This window comes from Anas acuta, chromosome 23, assembly GCF_963932015.1.
Source record: "Anas acuta chromosome 23, bAnaAcu1.1, whole genome shotgun sequence".
Taxonomy (NCBI): domain Eukaryota; kingdom Metazoa; phylum Chordata; class Aves; order Anseriformes; family Anatidae; genus Anas; species Anas acuta.
The window spans coordinates 5,957,964-5,977,153 of record NC_089001.1 but is presented as its reverse complement, the minus strand read 5'-3'; the positions used below and the strand labels follow the sequence as shown (position 1 = coordinate 5,977,153).

The 19,190-nt window shown below is 41.9% G+C and overlaps 1 protein-coding gene across 1 annotated transcript in view; it reads left to right on the top strand.

Moving 5' to 3' along the window:
* Positions 1 to 3,821: 3,821 nt before the first annotated feature.
* Positions 3,822 to 19,190, top strand: part of BARX2 (BARX homeobox 2) — a 36,036-nt gene continuing 20,667 nt past the window's right edge. The window contains exon 1 of the mRNA XM_068659241.1: positions 3,822 to 4,336. Coding sequence (XP_068515342.1) covers positions 4,150 to 4,336 — 187 coding nt within the window. The 5' untranslated portion in view covers positions 3,822 to 4,149. The remainder of the gene's footprint in view (positions 4,337 to 19,190) is intronic.

Here is a 19,190-nt window from a genome sequence, read left to right as displayed (position 1 = left end):
CACCCTCTTTACTTGTGTTGGGTGGATGCTGATATCTTCCATGCACTGAAGCACTTCGTGCTGAGAGGACAAAGCCTCTGGACACACACTGAAACTGGCTCAAGTGTTCCTCCCTCTTCCTACACATCAAATTTTGCCATTCTGGATCAGGTATCAAGCCCACCACCATGCAGGACAAAGGCATACACTTAAGATCAGAGTGCTGGTATTTAACAGGATTGGATATGTCTGTATGTGTCTGTATTTTCAAAGGTGGTTCAAAGGATTTCACTGGAAAAAAGAATTTTCTAACAATTAAATATGGCAAGGTCAGGGGCCTGAGAAAATAATCTTTGCCCTTTAGACAGGGTAAAAGGGACTTGCAACAAGAAACAACATACTTCAAGGCTTTGACGCTTTATTGACAGAAAGGACAGGAAAAAAAAAAGTTTTGTTTTGTTTTGCTTTGTTTGTATTTAAATTCTTCTTTAAATGGGAAAACTGGTGAACTGAAAATCCATCAGAGAGAATTCCTCTCCTTACACAAATGACCCCAGTGTGCCAGGCAATGTACAAACAGGCAGAAATCACAACTGGCTAACTTCACCCTGAGCAGAGCCACGGGCTTGAGTACTACCTAAATAACAAATTTAGCAGTACTGCAGTTGCTTAGTTCCTGTAGCCATAATCATGCCCTCTGATGATGTTTGTGCTGGGACAAAACAAGCCCACCCTACAGAGCCTCATCATTTTCCCAAGGTGCACGGCACCAGTGGGGTTTCAGGACTGCACGGCGAGTGCCTGGTAGCACCAGGGCTGGGATTAAAACACGTCTCCAGAAACCCAGGTTCGGAAGGTCTCCTGCTGTATCAGAAAAGGCAGTGGGCGTCCTGGAGGTTCTACTTTCAGTTCTCTGCCGAAGGGCCAAACACCCTGCCCGGCATCATGCCCGACCCGCTGCTGGCTGACAAGCTCAGGGCAGCGCTATTTTCCTCCTCGGTTCTGGTACTGGCTTTACACACAAAGAACTGCTTCACTCAGTGACTTGCAGGATCGCTTCCCTTGGATTAACTCCCCCTTCCCTCTTGGAAAAGGGCATGTGCAGCAGTCCCCAAAACACACTCTCACGCTGCCATTTGTGGAGTGCAGGTGCTGGGCTCATGCACACAAACTACGTCAAGTCGTCTGCCCTCCAAACCTTTCCTAACATGCCTTTCACTTTCTACCCTCCCGTACGGCCCCATTTCTCAACTGCTAGAGAAACCTTAGGGAGAAGTACTTATCAGCAAGGCTGTCCTACATGGGAAGAGTACTGGGGGCTCCAACAGCTGCTCGGGGTTTGAGTCCCCTTGGCAGATGTTTGCTATTCCAGCCACTTCATTAATGTTGGAAACAAAACCCCTGATTATTCCTGACCAAAGCACCCCCTTTTTGATTGACAGCCAGTGTGTGTTTCATATGATATAACCCATGGTATTGCTCTGGCCACTTTTTAAAAATATATAAAATTAAAGAAAAAAAACCACCACATTAATAAAAGTAAGAAAGATACTAGGGACTTATTAGGGTGCGCTAATCCCACCTGCCAGTCCGTCTCCATGGGCTCTGGCAAGGGCAGCGGTGTTTCTAGAGCCCAGGCAGAGGTGCCAGCCCCACGTCCCTGGGTGCCCAGCCTTTCAGACAGGAGGAAGAAATGAGCTTTAAAAGACAAGCAGAGACTCTTGTCTTGCGGTCAGTTGTGCGTAAGTGACTTAGGCGAGCTGATGGTTTCTTCCCCATTTCATTTCTGGGCTGGATCGAGTTGGGCTCATGGAAGACTCCTTGATTTGCAGCACTTGTATTCTGCTCTCAGTTTAGGAAACTTTTCTCTGCTGGGTTTTGTCGGGTTTTGTGAAACCAGTAAACGAGCAGTGAATTTGGAGGGGCGGAAAGGGGCTGCAGCTACTGCCCGCAGACACCGAGGAAGCACAGTGGAGCAAAATGCTGTTTGCTGCTGTATTTGGCTGGTTTGGGATTTAAATCATTAGCTTGGTTTGGATATTTTTTCAGAAATATTCTTTGCAATAATTATTAGCAAGCAGTGGTTGCTTAAATTAATGTTATTGGTAATTATTTTGTTTCCTTGAAAAAATAACTGTCTGAGAAAGTGGAAAAGAAAGTGTGCTCCTAAAATCTGTTTTATGTTTGAATTAAGCGAGGGTTCATAAAACTACGTTCATAATGTAGTCAGCAAATCTCTTTAAATATTTATAGTTTGTTTAGGAATTAAAGCAACAGTTTAAGTAATTTTAAAATAGTTATATCATCGGGGGAGAGGCTTGTACTTGAACTCCTTGGTTGTTGCTAACATTCTTTTTAAATTCCTTTTAGAAAGATTGCCTTAGTTTCTCAAAATAAAAAATATTTTTTCCAAACAATTTATTTTAAACAAGAGTGCTCTTCTAATGGTTTCATAAGCAAAATGTTTTATCCTTGTTTTAATATAATTTGCTGCACTGTGTTTTTTTAAAACCACGTAATGAGTTTTTAAGAAAAAAGTTCAAAGGATATGTCAGAAGTATTGTATTTCCTTGTGTCTGTCTTCCAGTGTTGACAGCGCTTAGACAATGCGAGTGTCTATTTTTGTTTTTGGGGCTCTCCAAATCCACAAATATCTATGAAGTTTAAAGCCAAATGATACTTGTAATGAAAACGCTGTCTATGAAAAAAAAAAAATAGAGGCAGCTTATAGATTTTTAAAAAATATAGATAACCAAAAAAAAAAAAGAAAAGTTGCTCAAATTATACATGGGAGTGCGAGATGATTTTCTTCCATGAAAGCAGATTCAGTTTTCTAACATCTCGATGTGAGTTTGCTGCTCACCAAAGCACAGAAACTAACTTGGGGCTGCTGAGGTTTTGTGGCTTATGTTTAAATCCCCGTGTGAAGCCTATATGCAATGTTTTGGGGGTGGCACGTCTCCGTAAGGGGCCTCTTTACCTGCTTAACATTTGCGGCCACGTGTAATTGCGGCCAGGTCCTCCCGATCCACCCTTCCCCGAGCAAGGTGCCCGGAGAGCTACGGGGGGGCCCGGGGCTGCGACCCCCGCCTGGGCGAATCCTCTTGGCCCGCCGGGGACCTGCAGCGGGCAGCCCACAAAGAGAAAGAAAAAATAAAATAAAATAAAATAAAATAAAATAAAATAAATAAAATAAAATAAAATAAAATAAAATAAAATAAAATAAAATAAAATAAAATAAAATAAATAAAATAAAATAAAATAAATAGACGAGGCTCAGCCGGCAAGGGAAAGGCGGCCTTGGTGGAGCGGGGAAACGTCGGAGCGCCGTGCCCCGGGGTCTGTGCCCAGCAGGAGAGGTGCCGGAGCTCGTTTTTGCAGAAATCCCGCTGAGATCAGCGGCGGTCTGCCGGTAAATCACCCCCGGGCTGCCAGAGCGGCCCCGGGACTGAAAACGCCTCTCCGGAGCAGGCAGCGTTTGCTGCAGCGAGGCACCTACGGATCGTGGGGGTTTGGGTTTTTGTCTTTTTTTTTTTTTTTTTTTTTTTCTTGCAACTTCGGTGCCGCCGGGGAAGGCTCCGGGCTCGGAAGGGGCCGCGGCCGCCGGCCCTGAGCTTCAGGGTCCGCGCATCCCGGGGGCTGAGCTCCCCCCACCCTGGTGCCCGCACTTTTCCTTTCGTTAAATAATCGCAGGGGAGGGAGAAAGGGGAGGTGGGGGGAGAGAAAAGCCTAACCTGGATGCTTTCCAGGAGCCCAAAAAAAAAAAAAAAAAAAAAAAAAAAAAAAGAAAGGGGAAGAAACACACACACACACACCCCGGTATCTTAAAATAGAGCGCAGGGAGGGGAGAGGAGCGGCGGGATCCTCCCCGCCCGGCGCAGGGTAACAATGGTGCTCGGCGGGGAGCAGCGGGCGCCCTGATTGACAGCCGGAGCGTCCCAAAAAGGCCGCGGCGAGATGCTTATCGGCGCCGGGGCTATATAGCGGGCGGCCGGGCGCGGCGCGGGGCCGGCGCAGCGCAGCGGAGCGGAGCAGCGCGCAGCGGAGCAGGCGGCGGGGGCAGAGCCCGGCAGCCCCCCGCAGCCCCCCGCAGCCGTCCCGGGAGCCCATGAGCGGCCGCCCCCGGCTCTGGCAGCCCCGGCTCTGGCAGCCCCCCGCAGCCCCGGGGCCATGCACTGCCAGCCGCAGCCCCGGCTCGCCGCTCCCGGCCGCGCCAAGGCAGGCAGGAGGCGCTACAAGACCTTCATGATCGACGAGATCCTCTCCAAGGAGACGTGCGACTACTTCGAGAAACTTTCCCTCTATTCCGTCTGTCCGTCCCTCCTGGTCCGGCCCAAGCCGCTGCACTCCTGCGCGGGTAAGGAGGCTCTGCGGGGGGGGGCTAGGGGAGGGACGGGGACCGTGGGGAGCCCGACCCGCTCGTCCCGGGGGGCCAGGAGGCGGCTGGAGGGGGACCCCCACCCCATCCAGCCCCCACCCCGTCCAGTCCCCTGCCCCTCGGGACCCCCACCCCATCCAGCCCCAGGGGACCCCCACCCCATCCTGCCCCGCAGGAGGCTTCGCTGCTGCTGCTCTGCTCCTCCCGGGGCGGGGGGTGCCGGTGTTGGGCCGCCAGGGCCCCCCCTCTGCCCGTGCGGGGCTCAGCCGCGATGCCCCGGGGATGGGCGCAGCGGGAGGGCAGCGGCCGAAGCCCCCCGGGTGCGCCCTGAGAGCCGCGGTGCTCGCCCGGGGCTCTTCGCTGCCAGCGCTGCGACTACGAAGGGAGGGCAGGGAGCTGGCAGCAGGGGAAAAGCGACTCCCTTGGCTTTTTTTGAGCCCGAGGTTCTCGTTTCCTTTGAAAGAAGTCGGGCTGTTTCTAGGTGTGGAAGCGCTTCTGTTGGGTTCTGGACCTGGTGCCTGCAGCCACAGCTCTGCCCTGTACACATCCTGCATACACAATACATCCACAGGAGCAACGGGGGCTTGGCCACGGGCGTTATTAAATTTCACAAATGGATTGGTCTAATGTGAGCTTTTAAAATCCGTGTTCAAAATAAAAATGTCATTTCTATAATGCATTCCAGATTTTAAACAAAGAAAAAGAACCAGTTTGTTGGTGAAGCAGGTAGTTTTCCACATTTACATTCTTCCCAGAATGCCACGCTTGCGGTGGTGACACCTAATGTCTTCAATGACTTGGGTGATGAAACTGAAATTCACAAATACATTATCCAAGGAATCTTAATTGTGCAAAAATATTTTGAAAAGTCTAATTTTTAGTTAAGTAATATGTTTCAAGGTCACAAATTTTTATTCTTCCTGTTACTGGAAGTTCATTTTGCATCTCTGTGATGTTGTGCTTAAAATTGCAAGCCCTACACCACTTTGGCTTTTTTTTTTTTTTTTTTCCTCCTGTGCTTAGGCAAGTATAAATAAGAAGGAACTTTCCAGGTTGTAGTGAAGCTGCACTAATATAAAACCTGCTGGTAGCTTGCTAAGAGTTTGATCAGTAGAGTAATCCCTTGGTGTTTCTCCAACCTCAATATTTATTTTGCAAATGTAACTAATTAAAGAACCAAAATTGATTAGAAAGCCAAATGACAATTAAGTCCCGGGATCGCCAGCTTTTCAAAAGAAGTTACATGAATAGTGTGAGCCTTGTTCAAAATTTATTTCTTCCTATTGATTTGTGCGTGAAGTTCATTGCTTTCTCTGACTAATCGCTGCCGTATTTTTATGTAAGGAGACCTGGTTGTTAATCAAAATATTGCTGACAAGGGAATTTTTCAGCGCTGATCCCTCGCTACTGCGTAGACAGTGAAATTCTGGGTTTGGCTAAAATAGGCATGAAAGTCTCAAATGGGTTCAGTGTGTTGCAGCTTGCACTTACGTGTGGAGGGCCCAATTCTGCTTGTATCGGAGTCAGCGATGCCACAGCCTGCCACAGACCTCCATGGCCAGGAAGGGGGAGACTTTCACCTCCTCCTGGTTAGAACAGCCTGCTGTACAGCAAGAGAGAGCGTTAGAACAGAAAGCTTCTTGTAGCACCCAGAAGGAACATAACCCAAACATTTACCAACATCCAGAAGCATGTATGATGAACTTAGTATCGAACAATGGTTTGAATGTCACCTTTCGTTTTTTTAAAGAGTGGGGTGCTTCCCAGCAGCTGTTTCAGCTCTCATCACCCTTGGGGTGTGTGTGTGTGAGGGGAGAAATTCTTTGAATATGTGGTTCTGTGTCAGGTATAGCAAGCATTGGATTTTCAAGACTAATATATATTCATTATATAGTCATTAATAATCCTCAGATAACTTAGCAGTGTATTCTGAGCGATGCTAGCATGGCTTTTGTGGTAACTGCTGAATTAAAGCCTTACTTCTCTTTGTGCCTGGGATCTTTAATGAATTTGCCCTCAAGATTGTGTTTCTAGCCCAAGCTCTGGCCTGTCCCTGTGTCAGGGTGGAATGTGAATATCTGCTTCTAATGCCATAAGCTTCATGGAGTTGCAGTGATTGAGAAGTGGTATACAGAAAGGGATTTGTTTGTGGGATTAAAACTGTAAAAAAAATGAATACAAAAGTCCATGCTTCCAAATTGTGAGCTTTACAAGGCTGATAGGTACTATTAAATTCCTATATGTATTAGGTAATTGGATTTTATTATTATTAAAGAGAGGAAATTCTGTCATTGTCTAAGGAATAGATATTTTTTGTGCTCTTCTCCAAATATAAAAGAATTTGAAAAATGCCCAACACAAATCTGTTAAAAAAAAACACTACTTAGAAGTAAAGACTGAAGAAATACCATGCTATAGCGTTTAACTTACTGCATGTGTGTCCTTCATCTCTTGAATTAATCGGGAAAGCAGTGAGCTCTTATTCTCTTTGCAGTCTAAAATAAATGAACCTGAATCTAAATCACAGAAATTTATTTTTCCAGTGTGGTCCTAGCAGGGACCTGGGACACGTTTGACGCAGTAATGAGTAATTAGTTCACTTCAGCTGAACTGCTCTTCAGCAGCATGGCTTTTTCTTGGTTCAGAAGTCAAATTTTTAGGCTTTTTCCTACGCTAAAGAGTTGATAGTTCTTTCATCTAGAATGAAGTCAGAGAAGTCTGACATGCTTTGTAATTTTTTTGAAGCTGAAGGACATAAGATGTTGTACAGCACGTGTGTTTAACAACATCCCTTGTTAAGTGAAGAGATTTGAAAAACGTTGGTAACAAAATGGAAAATATTTTCTCTTGGCTGTGATCAAAGATTAAATATTTAAGCGTGTGTAGCTGAATTGGCACAAAGCAAAGCTGTTGAGTAGAGTGGGATGGGGGGGTGGAAGAAGTGTTCAGGACTCTTCCCGTGCATTGTCAGGTCGAAGATTGACATTTTAGTTACGAGGAGCGTTCAGGTCTAGTGCAAAGCTCAGCAATCTCGTGGGGAAGAATCCCATTGCGAAGAGCTTGGAACAAGCCCTAGACAAACTTCTCTGGAAAGAAAAATACAATTCCCTGTAAAAGGGATCCATCATTAGCTTAAATTTGGTCTATGAATAAGTATCGTGGCATTTACTGAGCCAAATAAACAAGAAGGCTGTATTCATACCAAATCTGTTACAAAATGCTTGTCCAGGTTCACAGACATTATGATCAATAAACAGCTCATTAAGTATTTAAGTGGAAGTATTTTCAGATGGTGGTTAGTATCTCTTTGATTTTTGACTCTGACAGCGAAAACATTATTTATTCTGTTTCATGGTATTTAATTATTTATTGGCTTTTCATATATCCTATTTAACTTGTCTAAGTAATGGTTACAGCATTAATATATACTGTGCCTGGTTCAGTGCAGTGACTTCTTAAGGCTTTAGAAACCTCGGGCTTGCTTTCGGACTAAGTAGAATCCCGTAGGAATCACTTTTCAAAGAATCTTTATATCATTTCTTAACTTTATACACTTTACAAATATTTATAGGAGAGCCTATGCTGATTCTGTTTTGTTTCCTGGCTTTTTAATATTTATTTTTTTTAATTTATTATTACTATTATTATATTTTACTTTTTAAAATCTTGTCTTAGTGGGAAGTTCAAAATCCAATTGTCATATTTGTAGTTGTGGGCACATTATAGAATCAAAGGACACTGTCAGTGCGTGATGTTAGGAGGTCAAACTGGAAAAGTTTCAAATGTGTCAAAGCAACTAAAATTTATTGAAAAAATAAAAGATAGAGTGGTTATAGCCTAGCAGGGGGAAAGTTAAGTGGTGTTCCTGGTGATATTGGAATTGGTGGCATTGTGTATTAATAATGAACAATATTGGTTTTGAATGTCCTTTCTAAACTATCCAACTGAACTGAGATGCTGGATTAAAAAGAATCACATCACCCTTCTTGAGAGAGCTTGTTATGAAACTTCGGTTTATTTTAACAAAGTTGGTAGCATAAATTAGTTGTTGTCTATGTTTTCTGTGAGGACCCATGCTGGAGGACAAGTTCCGGAGCTCATAAATAAATAAATCTCAAATTTGAAAGTATCTTGGTGATTTACAAGTTAAACCCCAGTGAACATCAGGATAATTTAGATCCACTCTACACCAAGGTTTTTTACTGTTGCGTATCTAAGGTAGGACTGCAACTCTTTTTGTCTGCTACAGTAGCCATGCTAGAACAATATCTTGTATGAACATAGATTTACAAATGAAGCATTCATATTAGCGTGGTTTTACTTCTCTTCTTAGAGACTTAGCTACTTTGATACTTGTACTTACACTTGTGTAAGAGGAGTTGCATTGAAGGGTATTGTACTGCTCCACATATATTTAAAAGCGCCACACCTTCACTGAGTGGACATAACCCTAATTTTCCTGGCTTGTCTACATCTTTTTGAAAATTTACTACTCTGCTTGCTAGTCCGTGAAATGAGTTGCTCTTAAAAAACAAAGTACTAATTGTGTCTTGCTTCCTTGAAGTGATTATTTTGGTGTTTATTTATTTAGGGGTGGTGGAGAATAAGACCTTGTTTTGTATTTGTACAGTCAGGGTTTTAATGGATGTAGATATGTAGTATAGAATTCTTCAAAACTTGAATTCTTATTTTCCAGTTCCTTTGTTTGTCTTCTGTTGTTTTATCTTAGGATGAAATTAGGAACTGATTATCCCAAAGAGCTGCCGTTATCGTGATATATTTGATTTTTTTTGCTCTCTGGACTGAATTAAGTGACACTGCTAAATACTGGGACCTGTGGGAAATCACTGCTCATGCAGTAAAGTGTGAGCATAGATATTCCTGATCTCCGATCAGTCTTGTCAACCTGTTCAGGAAATCATGGTGAGGAAGTAGCTTTACTGAGTCTTAAAAAAAACTCGGGTTTAATATCAGTGACCTCAAAACAGAGAGAGTCCTTCTGATTCTGTTTGAAAAGGCCTTGATATGGGTAAGGTTTGAATTTGCTCTGGGACATTACTTAAAATTGTGATGGAAGGCATTTCTCTTGCTGAAACACTTTGCTGCACCTTTTTTTTTAAATCGAACAGATTTTGTTATGGGGCTCCTGGGAGAGAGCTGGGAAAGGAAAAGGGAATCAATGTAGTGTATATCTGAGTGCAGGGAAAAACGAGATGCCAGCCGCTCCAAAGCATATTATATGAAACCTAACAGCTGGATTAATGCAGTTAAACAAATACAGAGTTGTGGGTGTATCTTCTACCAGGCGATCTCACACCTGAGTGTGCCAAGCCTCCCGGCAGCGCTGCGTCTCCACTGGGACCATCCCCAGCACAGTGCGGCGTTTCTGCCGGCAGACCTATGTTCGTTATTGCAAGGAGTTGGAAAGAGCCTTTATCTTGTTGTGTGTGTCGTGGCTGCTCCAAAGAGCGTTCTGACCTAGCTGCCTGAAATGGATGCATATGGTGGCAGAAACTGGGATTTGAGGACTCAGGAGGTCCCTTAAAGTCCTGTGTCCCAAAATGTGCTTGTCAAGGGAAGCAGACCGCAATGAATACCTTTTTTAATCCACCAGCAAAGAGTAATAGGTGCCGACTTGCAAAGCTGCAAGTATCTATGTGGGAATCTACACTGCTGCAGTACTGTTTGTGTGGATTTTTTTTCTGATTCTTTTGTGCGATCTTATGCAAAAAATATTTTAAAAAATGAATTACTGGGTTTAGTTTACAGAGACAAGTTTAATTCTGTAGTTTAATAGTAAAAAGTAAGGACAAATAAAAATAAATACTGAGAAGTATGAAGTGGTGTTTCTGTAGGTGCCTCTGATCCACTATTAGGTAAACTATTGAGTATTACTAGTGAATGTAAGATAATTCAGAGACAACGTTACTGAATACAGATCCTAGAAAACTTGGTTGTGTTTATGCTGGTATTTAAGAGCACTCCTTGGAAAACTTAGAAAAGTCAGAATTTGTTTTCTCATTCTCTGCGGGACTGTCTCCCTGTTCTGCTAGGAGGTAAGTCCAAGTTTGGTTAAAATTCTCAGCCAGAAAACTTCCCATCGGTTTTAGCCCTACAAAAAAAAAAAAAAAAGTCCTTGTGCAGCAATCACGCTGAATGCCAATCTCATACCAGCCTCAGAGACGAAGTAAACTGACCAAATGCCGTAGACTTGTCAAGTGGATTCATCTGTAATGGCTGAAGCTTAAGCACAAAATTTAATTTTAAAGAGCTTGGCATTTTTCAGGACGTCTGCCTTGGTTTTTACATGTTTTGATGTCTTTAGCAGAAAATATAGTTCAGAAATGCCAAAAAAGTGGCATATGAGCTGACTAATAATAACCATATATTTGGAGATGAGTCTGTCAATCCTCTCAGTCAGATTATATCCAATATTAGAGGTGGTATTTCAGAAGTGAAGCAAAACCAGAGCAGAGTCTGAATTTGAACACAGGTCTCACTTAGATTGAACACATAAATCTGGCTCTAAAGTAGTTTAAATGCTGAGTTATTTAAAAATCTGCAATCAAGACAGAATTTCGCTGTCTTTATCTCGCTGGTGTTAATCTTGAATAAAATACATTAATGAAGGGCAAAATTGCAAGGAACAAAACAGAAAATCACACCCCAGTGATTGCAATAAAGCCTACTGTGGAAAGTAATCAGCATTGTGGTTGTGGTTAAATATGAATAAGCATTGCGGAGGAATGCTCTAATAGAAGGTATTAATGAATGTGGGATTCCACTGGGAAAATTGACACCTACACCTTATTTTCTAAAGCCTCACAGCTTACGCTGAGTGCAGTTTAAATCCATCTGCGCGTTGTTTTAGGTTTAAATGCTGTAGATTTATAAAGAGCCTGCTGACCTCAGTTCGGATCCTGCTCACAGCAACTGTGCGACGCAAATCTAGTGCCACGGCTCTCAAGTTGTTGTGATTTATTCTTTTTATAACTTATTCAGCTTGCTGGCGTTAAGTGCAGGAGAAGGAAGCCTTGTAGAATAAACGTCCCACCTGCATTGCTGCCTTCAGTACCAGATGAGCATGAACAAGGGCAGAATCTTTCTTGGGGAGATTGGGAAAAAAAATATGTGGACTTGTACTGAGACAGCAAGTTGTGTGAAGTTCACTATCTACTCACTATGGGCAGCAGCGCAGTAGTTAAGGAGTTTTATTTCCCTTCTACTTACTTGGGTTGCTAATTACATTTATCTTCCAGTGAAGAGTTTGGTGAAGGGAGAGCTCACGCTATTATAACCTTGGTGGCATGGTGGTTGGGACATAGATACTCCTTCAGAAAGGGTTTAGTGTTTAAATGCTGGTAAGAGCATCCCAAGCAGGTCTGGCTGACCAAAAGAAATCTCTGCCTTTCTGGCTTTAAGTTGCTTCCATGCCCTCAGCACAGACCTGCGAGTAAAGGTTTGCCTGGAACTGCACACGGCAGAGCCGATCATCTGGAACTATCTTTACGGCAGGAACCAGTCCCCGTAGACAGCTTGCTCGATACGCTTGCTAGAGTTGTTTCTTAGCCCAGTGCTGGCATTTACTGTGTTAGGGAGTAAGCTATCCCTGCTCTTGCTCACTGTTGCTCTGATTGTCTTTTTTTCTTGACTGTGATGCTCTATTTCTTATGCTCATTCCCTTGATACCTTATCCAGTGAGCAGTGACTGCAGCTCTCAGGCTTTGCAGACCACGTACAAAATTTCTACGCTTCGTAGAGGAAATACAAGGATTAGTGAGAAAAATGGATGTTTTGGTTTGTTGGTAGATAGGAAAAATAACAATCACTTGACCTTTTCAGTTCAGAATGAAACAAAATGTTTAAGAGTTTATTTTGGCAAGTTTAAAGCCCAAAAATTGGGGGTGAAAAACAGATCAAATAATTAATCTGGAATAAAATATTGAAAACATACCTTCTAAAGCCTAAAGTGAAACTTCTAACACTTTTTTTAAGAGATGTTTGGCAAAGCAATGAAGCTGATTTCTGTATTGCAAGATTTTTCTTTCTTTTTTTCTTTAATATATTTTTGATGGGAGGAAGTTATGACTGAACATTTTCAGTCAGTGCTATGTAAGAATTGCTCCAGCTGGACTGCAGAAGCCAGAACACATTAACACAAGCTTTGTTTGCTGTGGAAAAAATAGTTCCTTGGAAAGCTTAGGAACCTGTTTTGTGATCTCAGGTGTATTTGTGTACTAAGTCAAGAGAAAGTCCATAAGTGAGCTGGGTCACAAGAACAAGCTATTGGAGCTGAGCAGTGGGTGGCCGATGGATGCTTTGACTTAGCAGGGAGAAGAGCACAGCGTTGCACTGCTCTGGTGAGACAGACAGAGTTAGGTCTCCTGCAGGTGGGCACAACAGTGTCTGCTCACATAGATTTGTAGAGGAAAATGTCCTCTGTTTGCATTGTTTTTTCTTTCTCTGTTAGGAAGAGTTTCTGTGCAATGTCATGTCTGATCACTCCCACCACTGACAGCAGGGACAAGACATATGTGAGAGTTTCAGAGTAGCTTAGCAGCAATAAATTGTGAGGTCATATAAATATTATCATCCAGGGGAATATTGAAAATGGATTTCTCTTCCCCCCAGTTATCAATTAATTCTTGTGTTCTAGTGCTCTGGGAGAGTCTGAGACTCTGAGAAGCTTCTAGCCCTTGTTGAGTGATGTGAAATTCCCCAAGCTACATTTTAATGACATCTTTAAAAATATATATAGATTTGGTGTTAGGACCTGGCTAACACAGTAAATACTTAATATTTTCCATCTTTCTCTCATGTAACTTTACATTTTGACTGATTCTTGGCTTCTTTTCTCTCATTTCTCTTGGCTAGAAGACAGCTCGGAAGAACACCAAGTTACCGATTGCAGATATTTCAGGCAGGTGTTTGGATACTCAGCACCGAGACCATTAGAGTAACTGAAAGGGAGGATGAAGAATAGCCTATACCTAAATACTCCTTCCAGCCTCCCTAATGTGGACTCCCCACTGGTTATAAAATCTCCTCCAGCTGCAGCCAGCACATCTGTGGCACTACGTCCTGCGCTCTGGGTGATGCTGGCAGGACGTGTGCCGTGAGGCTGCCAGGGGCTTGATTCTGCTCTCAGCTACCTGATGAGAATTATTGAGGGTGCTGGTGTTCCTGGCGACAGCATCAATCTGTTGTCTGTGTAAAGTCTCTCTGAAGCGTACGTGGAACGGCAGTCCAGCATCTCTTCCTTTTATTAAAAAACAACAACAAAAAACACAAACTCTTTTATTTCCTTTTTGACCAGTCTGTGCATACCTATCCAGAGTTGCCAGTTCTTGTAGAGCATAAACATTTATAGTTCAGTAAGAAAAAACGACTATCAGTAAAAACAAGACACTTTCTAGAAGAATATCCTGGCATACATGATGAGAGCTCGGTAGGTCAAGTCTGTCTTTTCCCAAGTGTAAGACTTCTGATTGAACTTGTGTCTTCATCAGTATTTACTTCTGGAAATTATTTGAGCTCTCTAAAACACACAAACTGAAAGAACGACACCCTTAATCAACAACTCCTAGACAACCTTTGTGTGTGTGTTTTAAAACAGGAAAAAAGAGATCAGTTTTTCAGAAGTTCTTAAATAAAATTCCTGTTAATAATGTGATTATAGAAAATTTGTAAATACATATGCTTTTTTTTTTTTTTTTCTCTTATATTCAGAGCAACAACCTTATGATGACCTTAAAATGTGTTTGGATGTGCGCATTCAGGTCTTATCTTGTAAATTCTTAAACATGCCAGTGGTTTTTATTCATGTAGTTAGTTGGCTGATTTCAACAGGACTACTCATGCAAGGAAGGACTTGAACTAGAAATGTTTGTATTTGCTCTATAACTCAGATAATCTTTCTACTCATTCTGTGGATTTTTCTTTCAAAACAAGGGAGAGTTTTCAATGTAAGTCACCTTTAAACATTTGCTCACTGTTTGGCTCTGGATATTTCTGCTAATGATTATCTTACAAGTTGCAGGATAGTTAATGGCTAGTTTTCTACCTGATACTTTTTTTTTAACTAGGATTTAACCCATGGAAGTTGGATTTCACCTGAAGTAAACTTTAATAGGCATCTTCAGAACAAGCGTTGAAGCAAGAACAGGTCCCTGTAGCTTTGTGTGTGCAGGTGCCTGATGCCACATCTAGTATCCAGCTGCCTACATGCATACGTTAAAAACCAAAACACTGTTGTGTAAGCACACAAGGGTTGAAGCCTTATTAAAAGCATCTCCTCTTTTACAAGACAGAGAAACGCGTGTGATGTGTTTGTGGTTACTTAAACAGGGTATTCTGTGACAGGTTAATCTGTCATCTTTGAAGCAAAATTAGCAGCGGTGGTACTTCTTACGGTAAGTACTTGCCTGCAGCACGTATCATGGGCACATAATTGCATTGCTCTGTACGTATTTAGGAGGGCCTAGTGCTTGGGCTCGATTTTACTCTTGCAGCTCAAAGACGAAAAAGAAGAAAAATAAGAACAAATCCCCCTGAAGCAGAAAACAAGTAATGTAATAACTGATACAATATGATGGTGAAAAGTCTGAACCAAATGTTTTTGTGTAGTGTTTTTTGGCCACAAAATGTTTGCATGTGTTTGTGAACACATTTGGTTTTGCCCTTCTGTCTGTTTTCTTCAAAACCTTCTCTTGACAGCTACGGTAGTAGTTCATTTTGTTCCTCTGGTGACTAAATAGTGGAGGAGCTGATATTTGAAGTTTTCTGTAACAGCAGAGGGCAATACCAGGCAGTTCAGATCTCTGCTGTCTGCTCTTTGTTGTGCTCTTTCGCTTTCTGTAAGCAAATTTGTTTTAGGTTGCTCGATGGTAGTGAGATTCTCCACTGAGGGACAGGAAACCATGCCAAAAGCTAGAAGGGTTGGTTTTACCTTGTTGCAATAAATTACAGAGCAATCATAAATGATGGGAAGGCGTTTGATGAAGTGGGTGAGGAACAATTGATGTATTATTTTAGTTAAAATGACTTAGAGCCCAATCCAACTCCCACTGAAGTCAATTAAATTGTAGTTGGATCAGGGCCCACATGAGTCAAATTCAATTATGCCTTAACTGTAAACATTTAGAAGCACATTATATTAAAGTAGTTTAAAGCTTAGATTTCGTGAACACTTTGAGTTTTAATGTGATCCTAGACTGGTAGCTTTTTATTTGTGTGGCTCTAATGAAACCCTTTTTCTTGTGGCTGAGACAGAGACCTCTGCGATGGTGCCCGACGGTGCCTGACCACTCCAGCACCTCTCTGTTGTGAAGAGATGTCACCGTGGTTGATACTGTAGATATATTTCTGTCCATCAGAGACGAGTTGGTTAGCATTTACATGAGAAGAGACAGCAAAGATGATTGAGAAGAGATTTTTAGAAATCAGGGTTGTTTTTATTCCTAATTGTCTGGATTTAGAGAGCTTACTTGTGCAAGTATTAGCTCATAAGCTGCTGAAATGTCTGCATGATCTAATCTCAAAACTGGAGTGGCTATGGAGATTCATCTTTGTCTCAGCAGAACAAAGTACAGCATCCAAAATATTATTTAAAAAGAGAACATAATAAAAAGATGGATTTATATATACGTTCAAGTTTAACAACATATGGTGTTTTCAGAAACTCGGGGAGATCATCTTTTAAATTGTGACTCTTTTAGAGAACGTTTTTGTGTTTTATGAATTCAGGGTTGATCCTTCTCATTCTGTCCTTAGAATTTCTCCCCATCAGCTCTTTTCCAACAGGGTGAAGGTGTCTCCCTGCTGTTTGGAGCAGCTCAGAGCTGGCAGGTATAGGGTTTCCTGGCTTGCAGCTGTCCGACCCAGCCAAGCAGTCTATCTCTGGACGTTTTAGCACCACATCCCAAGTGCCATCACTAAAGATCTGTCAGAAGCTTTGGACATTGCGAACTGTCTATACAAGAGGGGATAGCTGTTAAATGGGGTCATTAACTAGAGGGAACTAAATTTGTCCCCGCAGTTAAACGATCTCCCAGTTAATGCCAAGTGTTGAAAGGACTTCTGCAGGGTTTGAAGTTGGTCTGTTTCATTTTCTGTCTTCGTTAAACAGCTGTGTTTCAAACGAATGTTAGGGCATGATCCTTGTTTTAACTAAGGACACAACATTGCTCTGGCTCTGTGAAAGTCTTTGTGGTGGATGGAAATGCTGTATGTTTGCAGAGCAGCTAAAGGACAGAAAATGGGACATAGGTGTGGGATGTTTCTACCATCCCATGGGTAAATATTATGCTGTGACTGGTGCTTCCCCTGCACAGTAACAAGCAGCCTCGGGGACATGTGAAGCAGCTGATTACCTGCTCTGCCACGGTTCCTATTCCTGGCAAAGCTGCTGGGAGACCTTGGGATACCTGCACAGGATCATTGGGGGGATCACCTACTTGCTGGCAGAGTTGCTTTGGCTTTTTCTGGTGTGGGATGGGAGAGGCTGTGCGTTAGCAAGTGCATTTCAGGCAAGGCTGTTCGGGAGTGAAGCTTCTGGATTTCCTTCTATTTCTCCCCCATACCTTCTTCTAGTCTTTCCTTTTCCAGTATTACATTTAGATTACATTCAGAATACATCATACAAGCGGATAATGCTAAAGGAATGGATCTGGGTTTGTTCTGAATCACTTGAGACTTCTCTTAATATTTGTTTTTTTTTTTTTTTTTTTGTAACAAAGCTCTTCCACTGCAATTAGTGGTGGAAATGAAAGAGATCCATGCGACTGCATGCACAGCTGGCATATGGGTCTCTTTAGAGCTGTTTAGTTGGCTAAATAGGCTTGTTTTTTAGTGTGGTAAACTTAGTTTGGCAAATTATTTCATTTTCTTTTATGCTGTTGTAGCTTTCATGGTTATTTCACCTTTTCATATCCTCTTCTGTTTTACATGCTTTTCTTTTAATACCAGGATCAACTAATAGCTTCCATTAACATTTTCCAAAGAGCTTACAACTATGAAATAGGTATTTCCCTTCAAATAAGAGTAGAAGGTGATACCCAACCAGTAGTGTTAATGGGGGTGAGGAGGTAAAACCATTGTAAACTTTAATGTACGACTCTTATGGCACGTACTTCGCTTAAAGAAAAATACTGCCTGTTTTCTTCCCCACAAGTAAACAAAGATGTTACCATGAAAGCAGCGTAGAAAACTAGATAGCTGTAGTTGAATAGCTGTGGCTTTAACATACTTGCAAAAAAGCCTGATTCTCCTTTTGACTTTGTCACTGATTTGTGATCCATGCCTTATTTTCTCCCTTCTTAATATGAGCACAATTAGACATGTCACAACCTGTAAAAATGCATTAAAATCAGTTGACAGCTATTTAAATTCTGAGCATTACTATTATGTATTCATAGATATTGACTGCTTAGTACAGCTTAGGCGTGATTCGTTTGACTCATATTAACTCACCAGTGATCTGAACTTTGATATCTTTATAGCTTTTTGAAATGTTTATAATGTTTTTACCTGGTGATTGTATTTCTCTACCTCCAAGTATATGCCTGCAAAATAAAAATGTTACTTTACTGTAGTAAATTACAGGGTACTGAAAACGCTGCCATTCATTGCAGTGTCTTGATGGCAACTTTGGTTGAAGAAAGACATTTCCTTTAGGGGGAAATATGTTGAGAAAACTGGTATTTCTTAGGAAGCTGCACTGGTGCAGATTTTCTGAGTACCTTTGCAATGTTTGGCACTTCTTGCTGATGATTTACCAGGACATATCTCAATTACTTTGAAACCAGTCATGCCTACAAGGTATTCACTGAGCAATTTCTACAGATGAAGTTACAGTGAAGTAGTTGCTATTGCTTGTTGCTGCTTTGTTAATTAAAGTAAAAATCTAGCCAGAAGAAACTACGTATTCATGCCCAGTATTTGGCACATAGCTTTAGCATGGTTTAAAATACAGGGGATTTTTTTTTTAATTTGTTGTCTCAGGATGATTGTTTTCCCCAAAGCCAATCACAGATCATTTGCCTCTAGTAATTGATACCAACATTGGACAAAATTGCTCAGTTTATGACAAAATTTCTTTAAGTGTGAAAAGTTATTGCTCTGGTTGAACTGGGGTCACTTTGCACACTGAGAGCAAATTCAAATTCATCCCTCATCTAGTTTCTCTCCACAAGAATTTTCTTCTTTCAGATGTCTCATTTTTTACAATGATCAGTGAATAGCGAGGCTTACGTCTTTTAAACTCAGATGTTCAAATGTTGCTTTTCTTAGTACCTCTTGATTTACCCCATCCCCACGTTATTTACTCCTTGAAGTCAGGAGAAGTTTTGGGTGTGTAGGAAAAGAAAAGGAATTGCATCAGATTGTAAATATATGACCATTTTCTGCTGAGCATTCATTTAGCTGTCAGCTTGAGACATGCTGTTGTGAGCAGGGATAACCAAATGGAGTTTGATTTTGCAAAGCCCAGGGAATATCAGAGACCTTTACAGCTCAATGGCTTGGCCAACTCTACTCAACTTTGTACCTGATTCACAGTGTGAAGCCAGTTAAATGCTTATCTTTCCTCCTAAATACAAGAAAATGGTGTCTCATCACACACGTGCAAAATATTATAAAATCTTTTGCTAAGAAATGCAAGAGAAGCCCAACGTAATACGGACAGTAGGGATTGCAACATTGACATGTATACATATAACTGTGTTCTTCGTGAGGATTAACTAAGCACAAAAAAAATCTGTATTTTTTTTTCCCTCCAGAGAGACGTCTGTAGGAGGGAAGAGGCTTCCATGCAAATCACATTTAGCTGTTAAGA